This window comes from Camelina sativa, chromosome 10, assembly GCF_000633955.1.
Source record: "Camelina sativa cultivar DH55 chromosome 10, Cs, whole genome shotgun sequence".
In the NCBI taxonomy this organism is placed as follows: domain Eukaryota; kingdom Viridiplantae; phylum Streptophyta; class Magnoliopsida; order Brassicales; family Brassicaceae; genus Camelina; species Camelina sativa.
In genome coordinates, this window is record NC_025694.1 from 444,561 (window position 1) to 467,115 (window position 22,555).

The 22,555-nt window shown below is 36.6% G+C and overlaps 5 protein-coding genes and 1 pseudogene across 13 annotated transcripts; 2 read left to right on the forward strand and 4 right to left on the reverse strand.

The window, feature by feature from the left end:
• Positions 2,084–4,977, reverse strand: LOC104716191. Of its 2 annotated transcripts, none has more exons than XM_010433567.2 (5): positions 4,806–4,977; positions 3,883–4,257; positions 3,612–3,658; positions 2,563–3,511; positions 2,084–2,478 (listed from the first exon to the last, which is right to left on the reverse strand). In XM_010433567.2, the coding sequence occupies exons 2-4, from the start codon at positions 4,169–4,171 to the stop codon at positions 2,567–2,569; spliced, it is 1,281 nt and encodes a 426-aa protein (XP_010431869.1). In that variant the 5' UTR covers positions 4,172–4,257; positions 4,806–4,977; the 3' UTR covers positions 2,084–2,478; positions 2,563–2,566. The 2 variants fall into 2 exon arrangements, with proteins under 2 accessions (XP_010431869.1, XP_010431870.1); XM_010433568.2 differs by having other exon boundaries at positions 4,799–4,977.
• On the reverse strand, positions 5,493–8,031 carry LOC104716192 (chaperone protein dnaJ 10). Of its 3 annotated transcripts, none has more exons than XM_010433573.2 (10): positions 7,953–8,031; positions 7,629–7,724; positions 7,344–7,403; positions 7,111–7,193; positions 6,847–7,012; positions 6,629–6,758; positions 6,320–6,478; positions 6,061–6,233; positions 5,883–5,963; positions 5,493–5,797 (listed from the first exon to the last, which is right to left on the reverse strand). In XM_010433573.2, exons 2-10 carry the CDS (start codon positions 7,713–7,715, stop codon positions 5,702–5,704), a joined length of 1,035 nt encoding a protein of 344 aa, XP_010431875.1. In that variant the 5' UTR covers positions 7,716–7,724; positions 7,953–8,031; the 3' UTR covers positions 5,493–5,701. The 3 variants fall into 3 exon arrangements, with proteins under 3 accessions (XP_010431875.1, XP_010431873.1, XP_010431874.1); XM_010433571.2 differs by having other exon boundaries at positions 7,629–7,733; XM_010433572.2 differs by having other exon boundaries at positions 7,629–7,733; positions 7,948–8,031.
• On the forward strand, positions 8,221–12,208 carry LOC104716194 (protein IWS1 homolog). Of its 4 annotated transcripts, none has more exons than XM_010433578.2 (14): positions 8,221–8,436; positions 8,757–8,876; positions 8,981–9,151; positions 9,240–9,316; positions 9,404–9,592; positions 9,683–9,752; positions 9,834–10,048; positions 10,142–10,379; positions 10,471–10,565; positions 10,676–10,719; positions 10,827–11,028; positions 11,129–11,273; positions 11,756–11,880; positions 11,978–12,208. In XM_010433578.2, the coding sequence occupies exons 2-14, from the start codon at positions 8,828–8,830 to the stop codon at positions 12,140–12,142; spliced, it is 1,785 nt and encodes a 594-aa protein (XP_010431880.1). In that variant the 5' UTR covers positions 8,221–8,436; positions 8,757–8,827; the 3' UTR covers positions 12,143–12,208. The 4 variants fall into 4 exon arrangements, with proteins under 4 accessions (XP_010431880.1, XP_010431877.1, XP_010431879.1 ...); XM_010433575.2 differs by having other exon boundaries at positions 8,223–8,436; positions 8,717–8,876; XM_010433577.2 differs by having other exon boundaries at positions 8,223–8,436; positions 8,721–8,876.
• LOC104716196 lies at positions 13,309–16,286 on the forward strand (annotated as a pseudogene).
• Positions 16,306–19,859, reverse strand: LOC104716195 (phosphatidylinositol/phosphatidylcholine transfer protein SFH2-like). Of its 3 annotated transcripts, none has more exons than XM_010433581.1 (14): positions 19,726–19,859; positions 19,226–19,282; positions 18,898–19,147; positions 18,696–18,795; positions 18,345–18,611; positions 18,172–18,249; positions 17,985–18,086; positions 17,850–17,899; positions 17,642–17,741; positions 17,460–17,549; positions 17,186–17,333; positions 16,766–17,115; positions 16,606–16,680; positions 16,306–16,519 (listed from the first exon to the last, which is right to left on the reverse strand). In XM_010433581.1, the coding sequence occupies exons 2-14, from the start codon at positions 19,269–19,271 to the stop codon at positions 16,505–16,507; spliced, it is 1,671 nt and encodes a 556-aa protein (XP_010431883.1). In that variant the 5' UTR covers positions 19,272–19,282; positions 19,726–19,859; the 3' UTR covers positions 16,306–16,504. The 3 variants fall into 3 exon arrangements, with proteins under 3 accessions (XP_010431883.1, XP_010431881.1, XP_010431882.1); XM_010433579.1 differs by having other exon boundaries at positions 17,186–17,336; XM_010433580.1 differs by having other exon boundaries at positions 17,186–17,336; positions 19,556–19,859.
• LOC104716197 lies at positions 20,102–21,434 on the reverse strand. The gene has a single exon (XM_010433582.2). The coding sequence runs from the start codon at positions 21,182–21,184 to the stop codon at positions 20,378–20,380; it is 807 nt and encodes a 268-aa protein (XP_010431884.1). The 5' UTR covers positions 21,185–21,434; the 3' UTR covers positions 20,102–20,377.

Here is a 22,555-nt window from a genome sequence, read left to right on the forward strand (position 1 = left end):
GGATTTTATATTATGTTAAAGTTTGATCTTTATTTTCCATGACACACCCTTCATTTGATGAAAAAGCTTAATCGAGTTCTTATTTAATCATCAAAAATACTTATTATGATATGGAGAAGAGAAGGAAGAACAGTTGATAGAATATGGATCCTCAAATCTACTCATTGAGCTAGATGATATGAAGCATGACTACGTCGTTCTGGCTTTTTTATTTTGTTTATATGTTATTTTTGTGTATTATTAAAGTGTGTGTTTTGTTTTTTGTAGATGGAAAACTTTGGTTTGATTTTACGACTCGGGAATCAAACACAGTAAAAATTTAATTGTTTGGTATTTAAATTAGCTAATAATTAGGGTGTGTTTATGCAGGGTTTTAGCCATGGAGAATCTTGGATCACACAAGAAACAAGTACGAAACCATTTAAACAGGCAGTTAAGGAACTTTAATTGTCACGTGAAGACTATACTACTTGTGATTGATTTTATTGTGTTTAGACTTTTAAATAGGAAAACATGTAATCGGAGCAAGTGCATTCACTGTATAAGATATATATGTGGATAAATGGTTTATTAATATATTTTATAAAACTATTTAAAATAGACTCCTGATATATCTTTTTAAGTATTGAAAATTCTCTAGATATTGGTTCGTAAGTGAAAAAATCAATTTTTAACTATTAAAAAGTTTTAATGCTATATACCATAGCTGTTAAGATTCTAATAAAATTAAAATTTTGTTATTAATCATCATCAAATTCAATTATGCAATTAAGATTTACATTTTTTTGGTAAAGCTTGAATCGACGGAAACCTAATTTCGTGTACAACATAGTTGCAGAATTACTAGAGTTTCGGAACCAGCATATACAACAATTGTACGTATACAAATCTATATCTTTTAATATTATAGATTTATAATAAAAATTGTTAAATAAACTTTTGTTAAACGACTTACTTTCAATATTTTAAATATATATCACTAATCTATAAATTGTAAATATATAAAATAAAATATAAACATATTCGAAATAATTATTATCTAGCAATATTTGAGCCAAGTAAACTATTTTATCTTATCAAATAATTTTTTTTCGAATCAAACTATTACGTAATCGGATGAAACAGGATGAAGGAGATAAAACGGGAAAAGAACATAAAATTCCAATATATTCTATGTAACATATTCAATTTATCTAACATAAAAATGTTCAAAAAAAAAGATATTAAACTATGTTCTATAATAGCTAAACATTTTAACAACAAAGAATTGTAATCCAATATAAATTAACCATATGTCAAAATATAAGAATAAAGAAGTCAACTATTTTTGTAAATATTTTTTATGATATGATATAATATATAAATATATTAATTTAAACACAAACTTCAAAAATACAAATAAGCTGAATAATCCAAACTACAAACATTAGCTCTCCAAAATGTAATTAACAATATGTTTACTACTATCCTATAAAAGTACTTTAAAAAAAATCATTTTCACAAACTTACGTAGCACTGAAGCGGTTATGGGGACTAGAAATGGATAATACGGGAAACGGCAAAATAAAAATTTATAGATACAAGAACGACATGGGTACTTCAATAGACATATATCAATAAATCATCATCTTCTACATATTGATTAGGGTTTTTGTTCAGTCTCCATAAAATATTAAGGTTTTTTGACAAAACCATTTAGGTTATTATAGAACATAAATTGCTACAAAGAAGTTTGCAACATTTTTAGATATCAGATACACTAAGTTTTTGAAAGAATTGTCTCGGAAACGTCCCCAAATCACAACTATCCTGTCCCCAACAATGACCAGCCGTCCCTAATAGTTTGAAACGTCTGAGAAACGTTTCCATGTTGTTTCTTAGCCATTTCCGTCCCCAAAACATTTCCAACATTTCCGAGACAGAGACGGTGTACCTAATGGTGTCCACGTGCTACATAACCACAAACCCACAAACCCACAAAAAAACCATTTATATTAACAACAACATAACTATATGTTACAAGAAATCAAATATTACTTATGAAAACAACCCCACACGTATGTGCGGGTCTGTATCTAGTATATGTTATAATCACCATCAATATAAAGGAGAAACGAATTAACATTTACATAAAAAGAGTTTAGTTGAGATCCAGCTGGTAGATATAATACAAACTACACCAAATCGATTGCATTCAGAGTCCGATTCTGATCTGTGCAAATCCAGGATAGTTAAAAAGACTAATGATCCAATGTTGTATTTATCCCCAACCTTGTAATCTAAATTTGTAACTTTACATGTGTGAAAATTTAGTAATCATTATTAAAAAAACATGGATAAGACAAATTTTGTTGAGCTTTACGAGGAAAATGTGTAACAACAAATATCCTGCTTTTAATTGAATGGTACCGTGGTGTTCGTTCTTGTGTGTCGACTTCTATGCTTCAGACAGTAGTCAAGTTACAGGCACGGCAAAATCTGAAACAACAGGCTTACTTGTGATTCACTGATTTGACTTTCAACTCTATAGATATCTAGCAAGAAAAGGAGAGAGAGGCTTACAAGTTCATATTTTGCTGGATTTGGTCCAGAAGAAGCCTTTCTTTTTGATAGGAGGATCCTCTTTGTGGGATTTATAGTTACTTCTGGACCCAAAAGAGAAGTGTCGAGCCAAGAAAGGCTTAGCAGAATAGCTTGTAGCACTAGAACTCGAGACCAGTTTAGGACTCTTGCTTGCTGCTGCTGCTGTCCTGTGGCTGTGCTCAAACATTATTAAATCATCGCAATCAAAGTCACTGTCCAAAACTCGGTTTCTGAGTCTTTTGTTGTGTCTAGCTTTCAAATCCATCTCTACTTTCAAAGCTTTCTCTGACAGCTTTGCCGTTTTCTTCTCACCCATTGTGCAGATTGGGCATGAAGGGTCGAACTTATCGATTTCTAGTGTCATCTGCTCTAAACACTCCCCATGGTAGACATGCCCACAAGCTAGAATTGCAGACACAGAGAGCTCGTTGGTCATAAAGATCTTTTGGCTGCTCCACAAGGATTTCTCCGACAAGGGTCTACAGCAAGCACCGCAGATTTGCTGATGCTTGGACATTCGATTGCCATGATGGTCTATCTTGTCACGTTGAAGCCCAAAGCAATCATTATCATAAGACAAAGGCTCGTCGCTGCGAGAAGATGACATCATTTCAGAAAAGGCTTGCAATGACCAGCCTTCAGATGGTCCGGACTGAGAAGAATCATATCTCAAAGGAGTTCCCTGCCTCTCTTCAGTTGCTGAGCTTCCACTTAGTGAGGTCGGACCATAGATTTGACTATCTGAGACTTTCTTTGATAGACGAGGGCGCTGTGTCAGTTTAAGTGTCGATGAACTTGCAGGCTGCAAGTAGCTTTGGGATGAAAGTGGTGACGTAGGGAAAGATGATGGTTGTGAAGCCAGTGAAAGAGACAACTGTGCAGGAGATGGATATGATTGTGCTGCAGACTCTGTTGAAGCATTTTCTTTCTGTACGATACATAGAAATGCAAAAGCGAGGTTAGGCATCAACAAAGGTAGAATTTCAAAGAAATGAGAGGACTCAGCTACTGGTGAAACACGGTTTTACCTGTTCGAAGACTGTATCCATGGAAGAATATCTTGGAAAAGATAAATCTGTCAAAATAGATTATGATCAAGACAGATACAGAAGCAAGCCACAAAGCAAACAGACAAATTCTATCAATAAACATAGCAAGCCTTTTTGCTCATCATGACTCGAGGGACACCAAGTAACAGGTGCTTCCCTCAAGTTTACAAGTTCCAGTAAAAAAAAGCTGAGCCAGTGAGGAATACGATTATAATGTAACCCTAACCACAACAAACCTGAAAATAGTTACCTGAAGCAGGAGATTTCTGCAATGACTGTGTCCGACGAAAACTGTCCAAAGGAGACCCTTCAGATGATACAAAAGCAGATCCAAATTTGATCTCAGAACCATCGTTGCGACTAATCCCATCAGATAACCAACTGAGAGAGGTTTCTTCACCAGCTACACGTCCTCTATTATCCCACCGAAAACTCCAACTGGGAGAATGCCTGACATTGGCCCTCTGCAAATTGTCACCAGCTAATGAATTAGGCAACACCATTTTGTCTCGAGCAGCAACACAACATGCGTTCCCCATAACTCCAAACTATTAAGCACTATGGCAAAGACCAGTGCTTATAATTATTTGGCGAATGAGAGACCTCTCAGCACAACAATCCCTTTCTAGCAAAATAAATAACAACACAAAACCAAATCAATCAGCATCCACAGCTGAGAAATACAATCAGACAAATCAAAATTATCAACAGGAGAGTCAGAAAAGCCCCAACAAAAAGTCCAGGTTACAAGCAAAATTAGTAGAGCCCTATGTTTAAGATCTCTGGGAGTTAACTAGTCATCGATCAAATAACAAACTAACAGTTCGAATTAACAAAGGAATCAAATCGATATATATATATCTCTACTTGTCACCAGTTTCTAGATCACTGGAACTGCTATGACTACCTTCTTCACTAACAAAATCCGAATTAAGAAATCAAAATAAGGAAACCAAAGAAGTAAGTAGTGATTGAAGTAAAATTTAGCATCAAACAGATCCGAGATTAAAGCCGAATAATCTGCAAACCATGTTGAGATGACTCAAAATTATAAACAAAAACCCTAAAATCAATACCCAAAGAATAAAATTCCGAAAAAACCAAAAAAAAAAAAAAATAACAAAACAATCAAATCAGAATAGATGCTAAAGAGAGTCGTCACGAACATCGAACCTGCTCCCCCACAAGTCCCCAAAAGCCGCCGGAGAAGGGGAAGACGACAGTTTAAAGAAGAGAGAGAGAAGCTGTTAAGAGTTAGAAAGGGAGAAAAAGGAAACGAGCACTGCGAGCGAGAGAGAGTCTCTTTGCTTTGCTTTGCCTTTGTTCCTTCTCTTGTTAGAGAGAGAGAGAGGGAAAGAAGAGACGAATACAAGTCTTTTCCGACGGTTTACTTAACGCCGTCAGGATCCGGTAGGTGTGTACTGTAATTACAATTAAAAACCGTACCGAATACCCAAATTAAATTCAAATCGAAGTGAACCAATACTATAGTTTATTTTAATTATTTTTCATCAATTGTCTAAAGGTGAAGTATATATAGATTAATTTACCGTTTTGCCATGATCGAACCAAGATAAGCCGGTTTAGTTGTGACGCCGTTAGAGTTAGCGGAATTTATAGTGGCTTACGGTGAGTAGTGCCACGTTACGTTAGAGGACAAAAAGGGAGGGAGAACGAATAATTAACCGGCAACTTTCCCTAGTGACGTCGTTAGATGGGGCCGTTTAATAAACATTAAAAACATTTGAGATTCCAGTTTTAAATATTTACAATAATACAAGGACCAGTTTATAAAATACTCTCCTGTCCCTGTCTCTATATCTATCTTACATGGATACGCGACCTGGAGTTTTGTGCAGCCAACACGGAAGAGAAGATGTATAACGAAGAAAGGGAATATAAAGACGAAAACATCACTTCCCCATACTAATATTATTTTATTTAGAATTGCAAAAAATAAATTACGAAGAAAAATAATATAATCGTGTTACAAATGCTATTCAATAATCTTCAAAAGCGATCGTTCTGTTTCGTTTTGAACCAATAGATTCGAATCTTGGTTTCTTGATTTAAGACGCCGGCTTTGATGAATCTCCGGCGTGGAGTTTCACGGCAGCTTCTTCGTGACGCAAACTGTTTTCTCTAGAGTACGGTTTCTTAGAACCCTGTCAGAAATGTTAAGCAGAGTTTTTCAACATGTTTAAAGAACCAACCAAAACACTTACGGCTTTTTGTTATATGATGACTAACCTGGAAAATGTTTCCCAGCTTCCTCAACCCTCTAGCTCTAGCTCGAAGTACATCCTTTGAAACACTTGGATCTTTAAGCACCTGAGACCAAAACAAAAAGATCAATTATTACAACGGAGTAATGATGGATGTAATAATATAGGATCATCATTGTAGATTCAATCCTAGTGGATCTTACTGCTTGGCAGACACGAGATAAGGTTGATTCGATGTCAACAACATTGATTTGCCAAAGGGATTGAAGCATTGCATCTTTTTTAGCTTCAATGGCTTTCTGAATATTCTCTTCTTTGTTCACTCCCTGATTCAGCCTGCTCACTTCATCCTGCAGCTGAAGTAACGAGACCGCACCTACGGAAAATGAAGATTTTTTTGGTCAATCCTCTTTTCGAAAATCCAAAGCAGCCCTCACATTCAAGTTCAAGAGTTGCTCTTACCAGAAGCAGCCATCACTTGAGATTTTACTTGGTGGCCTTTGTCACGAACCCACTCGGCTAAAAACGGTACTTTCATGTAACGTTTGTCCTTTCCAAGTTCTTTAGCAGCTTTTCTAGTGTAAATGTAACCAACGGTGTGAAGCATTGCCTCACCAAAACCTGAAAGTAACAGAAAAAGAACAAACAAAATTCAGTTTATTTATTTGGTTTTGTCTAATTGCCAAAGCTTGTGCCTTTCATTTACTTAAGGAGCGGGAAAAAGCCAAACTTAATTGATACTGTAAAACTGACAAAAGACTATATAGTTACCAGCTGTAGAGAGCCGTTTTGCCTCTGCAGTGGCCCAGTTCACAAATTCATCGGTTTGTCCTTCCACGAATGGTTCGAGTTTGATTTTCAGTGTAGCGACGAGCTTGTCTTCCCTGCCCTTTTGCATCGCCTGCATAACATTCCCAAGGAAACATCATACAGAAATATAAACAAAAAGGGCTAAGAAAACAGTTAAACAGAGAGGGAAAACAACATACTTTGATCTTTTCCTGAAGCATATGTTTTCTAATCTCAGGCTCATATGATTCTAATTCAGCATCGATTGAAGCTATTGAAGCAAGTGCAAGTTGCCCAACGTAATCCTCAAAGAGCTCGCTACCGAAGAGCATACCAAATACCGCTGCAGGATCAACCATTGCATCCCTGGAAGTGAATTCAGCAATTAAGCATTTAAACCGAATCCTATAGAGGTTACTTCTAGAATTGTAAGGAATGTCCAAAATCTTTTAATTCAAACTTACTGTTGAACACCTTCTTTTCCATATTTGTCATAAGCTGTTCGCTTCTCTGGATCGCTAAGGACTTGGTAAGCTTCACCTAGTGACTAAGAGAGTATATTATTCAATCACACACACACACACACACTTGTTAAACCCCTCGTGAAGGTCGTAGAGCAAACTAATATAAACCTAGAAATAGAGATGATTCTATATCAATGTATCATTTGCTTTAAAGGTGAAGGCAAAAAAAACACCTGAAAGTTTTTAGCAGCTTGAGGATCACCAGGGTTCTTGTCTGGATGAACTTGCCTTGCCTGCAAAAAAAAAAAAAGATGAGATCCATGAAATGAAACCCATAGAAAATTGGACTCCATAATGAAAACGTAAAAAAGCTTTCAAATTTCTTATAATCCACTGTCTGATTCTTAACATACATAATCATCTCTATGAACTTATGCTTAAAATCTATGTAAGAAGCTAATATCTAACTCACTAACTGGAAACAAAAACTCATAGAGAAACAACAGAAAGAGACTTACTTTAACATAGTAAGCTTTTTTTATCTCGGCACCTGAAGCGTCAATCTTGACGCCTAATATGTCGTAGTACTCACTCTCCTTGACCATAGCTCAACTCTAAAAAAGCTGATTAATGTTAAAAGGCAAAAATAATTGTTAAGATCCCTCGAGCTAGAAACCATAATTTCAGGATCCAAACTTAGAAGCTTGCGTTAATGCGAAACAAACGAAATCAAATTGATTACAGATCTTAGAATTTTTTTTTGGAGGAATTAGAAATTGAAAAATAGACCAACTAAATATTAAAATTCCAGGATAAAAAAGAGAAGAAGACAGGAACCTTACAATTGTCCGCGAAGCACAAAAACGAGGAAGAGATTTGATCTGTAGATTTTGGAGGTGAGACATTAAAATCAGACAGTGGAAGGAGACAATTAATTAAAATTACTAATTTAACTATGGTTGGATTTGGGCTTTTAATTCCATAATCCCATTTTATTGGGCCTCTCATTAAACGGCCGGCTATGTTAGGGGAACTGTAGTAAGCCCGACAGGCCCACTAAGGAGTAATGATAAATAGTAGAATATGCAAGCATTTAAGTAGATCGTGAAGTGAGAGAGAATCGAACCCTAGTGCGAGGTCAAAACCAAACTCTTTAAGACGTGATAATTGACCACTAGCCCGCACGATCTCCTTCACCTAATTAATATTCTTCTTCTCCTATATTAGGCGCAGACCCTTCCCGGCCAAATCTTCTCCGAGGTCCTCCTAAACCCTAGCGACGGCAATAATGCTCTAGATTCGACGGATCGTTTCATGGTTTAACGGGTATTTCTAATTTCCAATTCTCCGTCAAGTTTCAGTTTTTTTTTTTTTTTAATTTCTATGTTAAAGAATCGCTTTGGTTTGCCGGGTAACGTATAGCCCGTTGAATTTTTTTCCGTTCACGAAAAACTTGAAACTTGAAACCAATTTACTCAATTGGAATGATGTTCAGTTTGTCTGATTTCAAAGCTTTGTTGATGCTTCGAATGTTTTTGCTTTTTCTTTACTTCGTATAGATATTATCTTCAGATCTGTCATTGATCTTGTTTTATGGCTCACTTAGATAGATATCAATGGTTTGACCAAGTGCTTCTATTCACCAGCAGTATTGTAAGAGGTTGGTGATACATTGGCGAGAGGGAGAGTATCTGTGAAACATTAAAAAAACCAAGTGATGGATTTAGATTTTGATGATCATCCCTCCCATCATGCTGCTCCAGCAGGTAATTCTGGTTTTTCTTAATTCCACTTTGATTTGTTTCATGAATATTTTTGTTTGCAATTGATTAATGTGGCTGAAACATATGTGAATTTGGGATTTTACTAGTTAGGGCTGGTACAAGGTTTAAACCAAAAGGTAGACCTCAGCCTAAGAAGAAGCAAGTCTCTTTTTCAACATCCCAAACAACACTGCCTACCAATGTTGCCAAGGAAACACTCTCAACACAAAGCCAAGAGGGTTCTGTTTCTCTAGATGGATCATCGGCTATTCCCAGCGGTTTTGTTTCTTCCCTCAACCAGCTTGTTTATTATATCTTGTTCCGGAGTTGTCAGTGTTTTAATATGTTGGCTTTTTTTATTTGCAGAGGCTTTACCTTCTGAGTCTAATGTTCCAGAGAGTGGAACCATCTACCAGTCTACCATTGAAACATTATCAGAAGAGGTAATGTGCTATTATGACTACCTTTTGGATTGCTTTTTTAGTGTATGCTACAGGTTCTTATTAAAAAAAGTTTATTACTTCTTATAGAATGTGAATGTAGTCTCAAGAGAGGTTCATTGGTCTACGGAAGCATCTGTTCTTCGTGCTTGTACTCACGTGGATTTAGGGGGGAAAAGATGTGATGATAGCATAGACGCTGCTGCGTCTGCATTTCCTGATGATTCCAGAACACAAGATTCTACAATATTTCGAGACTTTGTGACTCCTGAAACTGGGGTATTGTGAATATTCTCTTTAAAACTGATGTGTGTACTTCTTTTACTGCAAATTTAGAACTGATTGATAAGTCTTGATATATTGTTACAGGAAGATGAGGGTCATTTGGACATGGAAACTCTTGATATTGTACAGGAGGAAGGCACCACCAGTTCATATGGTAATTTTAGACTCTGAAATATTGATGTTACATATGCCTTACTTCTGTTAAATGTATAATTATAATGTTGTACCTGTGTAGTGCAACATACGGGGAAGCTCCAACCAAAACCTAGAGTGCTCGACACTGTGGTTGAAGAACCTGAGCCTCATTACTCCGTTGATGGTACTGGTTATTTCTCAATGGGTACTAACGAGTCTGAAGTAATGGACAATGTGGAATCAAGAAACGACTTCAGTACTTATGGACATCTTCAAGAAGAAGAACCTAATATTCCTGAAGCCCCCAGAGAGACGGTAAGATTGCAAAGTGGGTTTTTTTTTTACAACCGCACTGTTTTAAGTTTAGCAATTAGTTTATGTGGTTCTGCTTGTAATTTTTTTTATCAGGTTCCTGAGATGGAGGCGCAAAATGCTTCTGGCAGATCGGATAACAATACAGGTACAGGAGAAGAAGAAAATTGTTTGGGGAATAATACATTAGAAGTAGAACAGTCTGGAAGAGGAAAAAAAAAGGGAAAATCGAAGAGAGCTTCTGGTCGAAAGCGGAAAAACACGAGTGGAGAAGCACCAAGCGAAAAACCAGAGAAGAAATTCAAACATTCGAGTCGTCGACAAAAGAGAACACGTAAGTCTAACTAACTGACTGATATTACCATCTAGCTTATGGTTAGCTATTGTCTGCATATTGATTGATTTATGTTTATCTCCTGTCGCAGTGGAGAAGGAGTTGCTTGAAACCCCGGATGATGAAATCAAATATCTGCCTATTAGAGATATGCTACGTCTTGTTGAATATAAAGAATGGCTGGAGGTAAGAACACTGTTCATTTGAGCTCTACAGTTTCTATGGAATTCTAGCATATCCTTGTAGCTCGGATCCTAGCCTTTCCTTACTATTGTCTATATCTTGTTAATATGCAGAAAAAAGAAGCAAAGGGAGCTGTTGTGCCACCGACCCAAGAAAGGTATTATATATGCAGACAAACGAAAATGGGAAGCGCTAGTCGATTAAATTCGACTGCTTTTAGATTATTATTTTTCATCGTCTTATGGGTGGGTGTGTTACGTGCAGTGATATGAACGCATCAGGGAATGCATCAGGGAGTCAGTATGATTCTCAAGGATTTGATGCAGAAGATGAATTTGGTATGGAGGATAGCGAAAATCAAGAAGCTTATGTAGTTAAACCAGACTCACCTGTTAACTATCAAACGTACATGTACAAGACTTCAAGAACTCGATGGTCAAAGCAAGATACAGAACTCTTCTATGAGGTAAACTTGAGATCCCCTGAAACTCTACTAGACAAAAAAATACTTAGGTCAAACTTTGAATTCTTTGTTCATAAGTATTGTCTTCTTTATATTTTGGCAGGGAATTCGAGAGTTTGGGAGCAATCTATCGATGATACAACATCTGTTTCCTAATAGAACGCGTGAACAGATGAAGCTCAAATTCAAACTGGAAGAACGTCGATATCCATTGAAGCTTAATGAGGCATTGGCAACTCGCCCAAAACGTAAGAGAGATCCCTTCTCTCTCTCTCTCTCTCTCTCTCTCTCTCTCTCTCTCTCTCTCTCTCTCTCTCTCTCTCTCTCTCTCTCTCTCTCTCTCTCTCTCTCTCTCTCTCTCTCTCTCTCTCTCTCTCTCTCTCTCTCTCTCTCTCTCTCTCTCTCTCTCTCTCTCTCTCTCTCTCTCTCTCTCTCTCTCTCTCTCTCTCTCTCTCTCTCTCTCTCTCTCTCTCTCTCTCTCTCTCTCTCTCTCTCTCTCTCTCTCTCTCTCTCTCTCTCTCTCTCTCTCTCTCTCTCTCTCTCTCTCTCTCTCTCTCTCTCTCTCTCTCTCTCTCTCTCTCTCTCTCTCTCTCTCTCTCTCTCTCTCTCTCTCTCTCTCTCTCTCTCTCTCTCTCTCTCTCTCTCTCTCTCTCTCTTTCTCTCCTATAATAATATAGGTTTCTTGGGATGATGAGCCGTAGAAATCTGAAAGTTTTGTTCTGTTTTGCAGAACTGATTCATTTCCCGAACGTGATTAAGAAGCTTCAAGAGGAAGCCGCGGCTGCAAAAGCAGCCGAAGAAGGAGAAGAAGAAGTTGGCACAGAGGCAGAAGAGACAAATGATGTTCCCCAGAATGTATAATCCCAAAGCTTTGTTATAGTTGCCGCCAAATTCTGTTAATTTTGTTGTAACTAAAATGTTAAAACGCTGTCGTATTGTTTTGTATGTGTAGGAGGAGGAGCCGGAGAAGGCTGAAGAGACGGAGCGGGCAAGTGGAGTAGATGGAGTGAAGGAATCGGACGGTGGGGATGGCGTGAGATCGGACGGTGGTGGAGATGAATGTGACGATGGTGAGGGAGATGATGATTTTTGGAATTCTTATAAGAGTGACATGTAATACTATACTACTATAGTACTTATTATAAACAAATGTAGTCATTTTGATTAATCTTTCGATTGAAATAAAAATCTTTGTTGTTAAAATTTGCTAATTAGCCACGTTTAATTATTATATTTGAGAATAGAAATTAGTAGAAACCATTACTATCAAGGAATAATTTTTGGGAAAAACAATTAAAAAAAAAAAGAGAATACAAAATAAAATCCGACAACAAATGGCCAATGACTGTTGACTCATCGTTTACTGCTCCGTTTTGTCGGCGAAATTCTCATTGATCTTTTTTTTTTTTTTTTCTGCTTCTCTCTGATTGATGCTGACGTTACAGCCAACCTATGGTGATCGTAGATCCGTTAATATGTTTCAGCTACGATCATTAACGACCGTTAGATCTTCGTCGGCTGATGACAAAAAGCGAATCTCTTGTACTACTACTACTTTTTTTTTTTTTCACTTATATAACTTTTATTAATTGATAGAAACGTCCAAATCTTATGCGTATTTATTATTTTCAGGCCATTTATTATAGATTTTTTACAGAAGTAAACCTCGATTTTTTACATTTAATGCACAACCACGATTCTCCTTTTTTTTAATTTTTGTTGACTTGTTGTTAGCGGTGGTTCTCATTGCTTGGTTATACTTTGTCATTAATTTTTTATTTGCTTGGTAAAGGAAATAACAACAAACAATCAATTTTGTAATCTTAACGACCAGTCAAATAAGACCAAAACTAAAATCAGGAAAAAATTAATATATGTGGTGGTATGAGAATGTGAAGGAAAAATAGAGTGGGGTTCAGAATATGAAAAGAGTGTAAATAATAGGGGTGAAGAGCGTCATTAAATAAAATATTTAGATATTTTTAATTTTTGACCAACAAAATTAGATAAACATATTGATAGTGAAATAAAATATACAAGTTCCATAGTTAGCTCCGAATTCTACTCCACCTTTTACTTCTCTGAAATTTTGTTCCTTTTATCGTTAATTTTTTTTTTTTGCGAAATTTTAGGAGTGTTTCTAGTTAATTTGAGAAAGTTAGATTCGCAAGAAACCAAAAAAAAAAAAGTGAGCGCTTCGTGTGTCGTTGGATTGATTTGGTTTGGAAGATTATTATATTTGATTTGAGCGATAGTTGTTTTTGCTTCATTCTCAATCTTAAGATGTCAGGTCCGGTCGATCGATTCGCAAGGCCATGTAAGTATATCAGATCTGCTTTCTTCTCTTTGGATCCATCTTATTTCTTTCAATGCGATTTTTTTTTTTTGCTGCTGCGGTTGAGTTTTCGAGGGTTTCACACTAAAAGCATAAAGGCCATCATAGAGAAGGAAGATTTGTTTTTTAAGTTTTATTCGAGTAATGAGAAGCGAAACTCTCTGCAATTTCGTTTTTTTCCTAGTGGGTTCTTAGGGTTCTACTATTTTACAACAAGCCTCACTTTTAACAAGTTAGGTCATACTAGTTTCAGCTGTTTGTTGTTTTTCTTGAAAGTTTTTGGATTGGTAAAGAGGTTTTTTTTTTTCACAGGTTTTGAGGGAATTATGAGCAGTGATGAAAAAAAGGAAAGAAAGTCTGATTTTGAGAACTCAGAAGATGAGAGGAAAACAAGAATCGGCTCTTTGAAAAAGAAAGCAATCAATGCATCCACCAAGTTCAAGCATTCTCTCAAGAAGAAGAGAAGAAAAAGCGATGTTCGAGTCAGTTCTGTCTCCATCGAGGATGTTCGCGATGTAGAGGAGCTTCAGGCGGTTGATGAGTTTAGACAAGCTTTGGTCATGGACGAGTTGCTTCCCCATAAACACGATGACTATCACATGATGTTGAGGTTCTTGAAAGCTAGAAAATTCGACATTGAGAAAGCAAAGCACATGTGGTCTGATATGATCCAGTGGAGGAAAGACTTTGGTACCGACACTATTATTCAGGATTTTCAGTTTGAAGAGATTGATGATGTTCTTAAATATTACCCGCACGGTTATCACAGTGTAGATAAAGAAGGCAGGCCTGTGTATATCGAGAGGCTTGGGAAAGTTGATCCTAACAAGCTGATGCAAGTTACTACGCTTGATCGATATATAAGATATCATGTTAAGGAATTCGAGAGGAGTTTTATGATCAAGTTTCCCGCTGCACTATTGCTGCTAAAAAGTATATTGATTCAAGCACTACTATTTTGGACGTTCAAGGAGTGGGATTGAAGAACTTCACTAAGTCTGCTCGTGAGCTTATTACACGCTTGCAGAATATTGATGGAAACAATTATCCTGAGACCCTCCACCAGATGTTTATCATCAATGCAGGGCCCGGGTTCCGTCTGCTTTGGAGCACTGTGAAGAGCTTTCTAGACCCCAAAACAACTTCTAAGATTCATGTATGTTTTATACATTTTTATGTTTTTGGTATAACTGCCTTCATTAAACTGCTCTTGGAATTCGTTATGGACTGTTTCATCATGTAATGTAGGTACTTGGATACAAGTATCAGAGTAAATTGCTCGAGGTTATCGAGTCTAGGTACGTAGCCTGAACTCCTAATTCTTTTTGCCTTCTTGAGTTACTTGATTCTTCTGTGTTTTGCTTACATCAGTGATGTATCTTTCATTTGTTTCAGCGAGTTGCCTGACTTCTTGGGAGGTGCTTGTACTTGCGCGGATCAGGGAGGTTGTATGCTTTCCGATAAAGGGCCTTGGAAAAATCCGGAGATTGTGAAAGTAAGTAATCTTTCGTTTCTCTTTACACACCCAAACTTTCATATTATCTGTTTATATGATTTCAGAAATTGAAACAAATGGATTACTGTTATTGCAGATGGTACTTCATGGGGGAGCTCACCGTGCGAAGCAGGTGGTGAAAGTTCTAAACAGCGAGGGGAAAGTCATTGCTTATGCAAAGCCGTCTTATCCATGGATAAAAGGAAGTGACACATCAACTGCAGAATCAGGTTCTGATGCTGAAGATATCGTTGTATCCCCAAAAGCAGTAAAGAGTTATTCCCATCTCCGCTTGAACCCTGTTCGTGAAGAGGTATAATATATAAATTCACTTTCTCTGTCTTGTTTTTTTTTTTAAGATTACTTGATCAATGGTTCTGAATAGTCCTCGTGATTGTTTTGCAGGCAAAAGTAGGTTCTGGTGAAACGAGTTTTGCCGGTAGTTTTGCAGGTTATGATGAGTATGTTCCAATGGTTGACAAAGCTGTTGACGCCACCTGGAAGGTTAAACCCGCCGCCACCAACAGAGTTCCGTCAAAAGGTAACCTTTTTATGCTCAAGTGAAGAAAGTTTCTCTTTTGACACTGGAAGAAAAAAAGATTTGAACTTTGGTCTCTTATCTCTTTCCGCAGGAGCTCGTATGCCTCCAAATGTCCCAAAGGATTATGAAAGCTTCGGTGCTCGTGGTCTAGTTATTTTCATGGCTTTTGTGATGGCGATTCTCACATTCTTCCGCTCAATATCATACCGTGTTATGACCAAGCAGCTTCCACCGCCAACAAGCGCATCGCAAATTGAAGGAAACGCTGCCACAGAGGAAGCTGATCTCCTCAATTCAGTGCTGAAGAAGTTAACTGAACTTGAAGAGAAAGTTGGAGCGCTCCAGTCAAAGCCATCTGAGATGCCTTGTGAGAAAGAGGAACTGCTTAACGCAGCTGTTTGCCGTGTAGACGCCCTTGAAGCCGAACTCATAGCTACTAAGAAGGTAACTGAATACTATGGTACTAAAACCCCACCAAAATTAGAACTGAGACATTTCATGCTCTCTAAACTCCGTTTCTTATTTGGAGCAGGCTCTTTATGAAGCTCTGATGAGACAAGAAGAATTACTCGCTTATATTGACCGTCAAGAGATTGCTCAGCACCAGGTATGTTTTTCTTTTAACCCTTTAACGCCCAAAATCCAAAATTGTTTTGTTCAAATTCAGTTATTATATGACCGGTCAAAATTGTTTTTGTTTCCAGAAGAAGAAGAAGAGGAAGCAAATGTTCTGTTTCTAGAAGAAGGAAGAAGAAGCATCTCTGCATTCTCTCTCTCTCTCCCTTCTTAGGTTTCTCTACTTATTAAGAAGAGGAGCAAGTAAAACCCAATGAAACAGAACAACTCTCATCTCATTTTATGTTAAAAGCTAATTAGTTCTTTCTCTTCTATGATGATGATGATGACGAATGGGTCTTTTAAGGTTTATATATTAACAAACCAAATTATACAAAAAGAAAGAGGAGAAATAGAGAGTCCTTAAATACAAACAGAACAAGACTTCGTCTTTATATTTTCTCCTGTATCCTTATTTAAAAGGATGACAGTGAATGGAAAGCTAGAGGCTCAAGGCTGAAGTTACTGTCGGCACTCCCTCTGATGGAGTCTTTCAGAATAACAAGAACTGAAAATGCAAAAACAATAGAAATCAATAGATATTTCTGCAAGCAATGAAAGCATTGAATCAGTTTTATAGGTGTTTCTTCTAACCTTCCTCTTCTTCTTCTTTTTCTTCTCGATGTAAGCCGACATCTCATGTAGCCTCGTCATTGTCTCGTCCAGTGCCTAAATTTTTTTTTTTTAAAACAGAGCAATCACAGAAACAGAGAAAACAGAGCAAGAGACTATTGCGAGAGAATGAGAGCTTTACCTTCTTGGTTTCAGACAAGTAAAGCTCGAACTGGTCAACACGACAAAGTGAAGCATCTAGAACCCTATCCCTCTCCAGAGAAAACGCAGCCTGAGCTTCCATGGACTTGCATTTCTCCTCGAGATCCGTCATCTTCTTCAACATCGCCATATACTCCTGCCTCGACATAACCGTCACTCCGTCGTCCTGATACACGGAGCCGCCTTCACGGCTATACACATTCGCCTCCGTGAGCCTCCTTGGCATGTTCTTGGTTAGCCTCATCACGCCCACTATCCCCATTAGCAATGCCATAACGCTGCCATATAAGTACCCTTTCCTCTCCAACGGATCCACAGCCGAGTACACATCTGAATTTAGAGTTTCACGGAGTAAGAAACTTATACACAAGGCCCGGTTCCGTTACCAAGAAATACTAACCTTTAGGCTCGGGGACCGGGAGGTTGTTGTTAGCCTTGTGAAGCTTTGTAGGCCAATCAGCAGCATCCACAGTCTTATCAATGAACTTCTTCTCCTTCTCCCCAGCAGATTCCTTGTTAGTCTCTTCTGCTTCGAAAGGTTCACATTTCTTCTAAATTTCAAAAAGGGTTAGTTTTTAGTAAAAGTAAAGATCGTTATTGCTATGGTGAAGGACAAAAAAAAAAGTCAAACCAAATATCAAAAAGAATTCAAGATCGTTATTGCTGGTTCTTACCTGTGTTTCGTTCTTATACTCTGAGATTGTCTTTTCCTCGATCCCTAACAAGCTCCACCGCAGGCATCTACCTTCACCGTTCTGAACCAACTGTTTTTTTATACATATAGTTTACATATGAATCAGAAGTAACCTTGAAGATCTGTTTCTAATAAAGGATCTACATAAGGTAGAGAACCAACCTTGAAGATCTCAGGGTCGTTCCATGGACCTTTGTCTGAACGCATACATCCGCCTTTATCTGCGCAGGTGCACTTACCACCCAAGAACTCAGGCAGTTCACTAAACAAACAATGAGAAGAGAGAGAGTTTTGGGCAACATATTTGAAGATAAAGCAACAGTTTCAAGTTACACATCTAACAATGAGTAATGAGTAATGAAGTTCTCACTTGGCGTCAATGATTTCAAGCAGTGTGCTTTGGTATTTGTTGCCAAGAACCTGTCATTAATAAACAAAAAAAAAAAGAGTAGTTTGTTTACTAACTAAGTTTGGATCTTTTTAAGTGAGAAAGGGAAAGCTTTACGTGAATCTTTGCTGTAGTCTTTGGGTCAAGGAAAGATTTCACTGTGCTCCATACAAATCTAAACCCATAACCAGCATTGATGATGAACATACGGTTCAGCGTCTACAATGAAAGAGATCATGGTTCCGTGTCAAAACCACATTATCAATCAACCCAAGGAAGAAGAAAAAACAGAACTGAACCTAACCTCAGGGTAGTTATCGTTATCGATTTTCTGAATACTCTGAAGAAGATCTTTTGCAGCTTTGTTGAAGTTATTAAGGCCCTGCAAGTTTCAAACACATAGAGATCCAATTAGTCCAAGATGATACCACCTACCAGAGAAACAATGAGTACAAATTGCCTATATGAATGACATACCACGCCTTGAACATCCAAGATCGTTGTGCTCTGATCAATGTGTCTTTTCGCAGCGATGGAACAAGCCGGGAATTTAACGTTGAAAGTTTTCTCAAACTCTTTCACATGGTACTTGACGTACCTATCGATTGTGGTCACTTTCATCAGCTTTGTAGCATCGACTTGGCCTAACCCCTCTATGTAGATAGGTCTTCCTTCCTTGTCAACACCATGATATCCTTGTGGGTAATACTGAACCACTTCGTCTATTTCTTTGAAATCAAAGTCCTTGAACAAGAAAGATAGAAACTTTAGGGAGATAAAGAGACAAAACGGAGAGTCAAAGAAAAGTGAGAGAGCCTTTAATGTCACCTCCATGATCGTGTCTGCACCATATTCTTTCCTCCAGTTAAGCATATCACCCCACATTTGCTTCGCCTTTTCCATATCAAACTTTCTTGCCCTCAAGAACCTGAGATATATATTTCGATTTGTTAGAGCAATAGAATAGAAGAAATCAAACCAGAGAGAGAGAGAGAGAGAGAGAGAGAGAGAGAGAGAGGAACGGGCTAACCTAAGCATCATGTGATGATCATCGTGTTTAGAGGGAAGTAGTTCGTCTAAGATAAGAGCTTGACGGAAAGCATCAACCGCTTGCAACTCCTCTGTGTCGATTTCATCAACGATTGAGACACACGTCACGCGGCTATGCCTTCGACCTTTCTTGGTCATTGAGTGCCTAAACTTGTTCGTAGCATTTATTGCTTTCTTCTTGAGGGAGACAAGTTTTGTTAATCTCTTGTCATCGTCTGAGATCTCAACATCTGCAAAAGATTCTTGCTCTTTCAGAAAATGTTTAGATTATCAGATAGAGAAAAGGATTAAAATATATCGTAGCTTACCTATTTTATTATGACGATCCACATGAGCAACCATTGTATCCGACATGATTTAAGTTCCTATTGAATCACAAATCAAACGAATAAAAAACTCTGTTCTTATTTCTTGTCTAACAATCAATCATTGAACATAAAAAAACTAATCCCAAAGAAACCAAACACGTTACATTCATCCCCAAACATTACGAGAAATTAAACAATCCTCTAAAGCGTTTGAGAAAATTAACATAAACTAATGAGACCCTAAAGATTCAATTCAATAAGCGAGAGATTCAAAGGGTTTAGGTGATAGAGAGAAGAAGAGATTTGAATTCTTCAAGATATTTGTTTTACCTGTAGATTAAAAAAAAAAAAAAGAAAAACAACACCAAGGGGACAGAAGAAGGAAGAGAGATCTATATAACTCTCCCTCTCTCACACTCCAAATTGAGAACGGCTCCCAAATTTACAAACGCCAAAAATCTCAGACAACAAATCTAGAGAGAGCATTGACAAGGTTTTACCTTTTCTTTGAATTCTTTTATTAAATGTTAGCGTTTTCAATTTTTGTCAACAGCATTTTAGCTATCATCTTATATTAGAAAAACCAATTTTGTAAATAATGATTAAGGAAACATTATTTTCTTATTTCTCTCTAATTCTGGCCTTATTAATATGCAAATTGAGTAAGTAAAACTAATTTCTTGTTAGAATAATTTATTTCAAAAAAAAAAATATTGGTGTCATAAATGGATTTTTTTATATAAAAAAAATCTAAAAATTATATAGATTTTCTTCTATATATGGAAGAAAATAAGTAATTTTCTGGAGTTTTTGTAGAAACTTATCATCATGGATCCTTTCATTTTCATATCTTCCAAAATGAATAATTTGTTGTAATAATTGTAACGGATAAGTATTCTTCCAAAATGAATATTTGAAGATCACAACACCACAAGTGGTGTAAAAACATATGTAGAACAAAGATAACAGAACTACCAAAAATTATACAAAGAAACAAAACAGAGAAAAAAAAGCGAAAGAAATATTTATGACATAACAAACACTTAAATATATACGTGAATGCTATTTTGCATAAACCACTGTCTTTTTCTTTTTCTTTTTTTTCTTTTTTTTGCTTATTTTTTGTATTTTAAAATCTAAATTATACAAAACCTAATCATCATTTTGATTCCTTCTCTGCCTTGCAATGAAAGACTCGATCTTGTATCGGAGTTCATCATCGGAATCAAATCTTTCAGAAGATACATCCGTCTCCGATCTCTTCAACTTTCCACAAGAACTCTTCTCCAAACCCTTAAGATTCTCCGACTGGCTTCGTTGGTAATTCTGACTTCGTCTCTTCTCAGTCAAATTCTGTTTCTCCATCTCCACAGTTATGTCCTCATGCTCAACTACGACACTCTGTTTCTCTCTGTTCACTGAGATGATCTGTTTTGTCAACTTCTCAGGTTTGCTCTGTTTCACTCCTTTCTCATAAATGATGATCTGTTTCGTCTTCTTCTCAGATTTGCTCTGTTTCTCTTCGTTCTCTTTTACTTTGTTCTCGGTGATATTCTGTTTAGCCTTGTTCTCTGCTTCACTCTGTATTTCTCTGACCTCTGCTCGTGAGATTCCTCCGTCTCTCCTTGAGCTCTCCCGAACAAACTCCTCGTAAAGATCGTTTCTTTTGCACTTGGGATCAAGTTCTTGATTCAAGAGAAGACCGGATTTAGCAATCAGAGCGATGACTATAGCGTTTCCTACAGCGAACGCAAGACTGCGGTTTGCGAGTATAACTGCTGCTACACCAGAGTCCTGAAACGTGATAACGAGCTCATAACAGAGCTTAGCTACTGTTACCAAAACCACGATTATCTCCATCGCCCGGAAAAATAGATCAAAGAGTATCTGAACACGAGACTTCTTCGCAAGCCTCTTCATCTTTCTTGGTTTAGTTTTCTGAGTAGTAAACGAATCCATTGCCGTGGTGATAGCCTAATAAGAAGAAAAAACCCTTAGAGAAAGAAGAAACAGAGGTTTTGAGCTGTTCTTTCTTCAGATCTCTATTAGGGTAAGAGACCAATTGGGGTTAGATTCATGAAAAGAAACTGAGAATCTAAAGAGAGGGGAATATGTTTTTCCCTTTGTTCTCTCTTTTGCTTTGTTTCTTGAGAGAATTTAGCTTTGATGTAAGTAAGTATTTATACAACTGAGTCGTTGAGTGCGCTTGATATGGTTACTTTCGTTTTCTGAAGCAATACAGAAAAAAAATGTCTAATGGAATTAGACAAAACAAATACAGTAAATTATATGTGTAAACATGTAAAGTAACGCGTTTTGGCGTTCTTCAAATGTTAAACGTGGTAAAAAAATTTGACTTTAAATTGATGACTAAATAAGTCTAATAACATTTATTTGATGAGAACTAAGATTTTTTTTTATAAAGATTTTTACAAATTTAATGTTTTTTTCAGTTTTAGTATTTTAAACAGAAATTATAATATATTCTAATGTTATTTGAAAAAATATTATAAGGTAGTTAATTACGAGGGGTAAGAAAAAAAAACACTCGAGACTTGATTTAACTAAAAAATGTGGTATTGTACCAACCGAAAAAGTTGTAGCGCATGTTAACATAAGAAAAACATACTATCAAATTTGATATAAGATACTATTGATCATGGAAAGTATGCAGCTCCTAAAGATTTTGTTAGTTAAAGAGCCCTGTCTTGTATCAAATATATTATTGTTACTCTGTTTATTTTATTTGTTATATGATTAAAGTTGCTTTATTAGTATAAGTGGTCTTACTGAAAATTAAATAATTTTAAACCTTCATGATTGGATAAAATGGACACTAAGAAAAAACTCTAGAAGAAGATTAAGAAAATGTTAATAACGAAATTCATTTATTACTGGAAGACCACAATCTTCTCTGTATTAGTTTGCTGTCTTTTTTTTTTTTTTTTTTTGAACAAAGAGTTTGCTGTCTATAATAGAATCATAGTTCAAGTAAAAGGCTGTAGTATAATAGAATCTACGTTTTAAAGAAGATGAAAAAAGCATCCTCGCACTATATTCATCACTTTGTCCACTTGTAATTATTTTACTCGGTAAGCAGCTGCCTTGATATTGACATCTCCATTTCATATCTCCCTTTTTTTTTTTTGGTATGATAAATTAATATATGAAAATCATTTGTAGCACATATTTATTGATTTGTATAACTTTATTGTAAAAGTTTTAAGGACTTGAATGATCGGTATAAAGCATGCCAACAGTACCGAAACAAAATATAATGAAATAGAATTTTATTTTATTTTTGGAAATATATATATATATACATATATA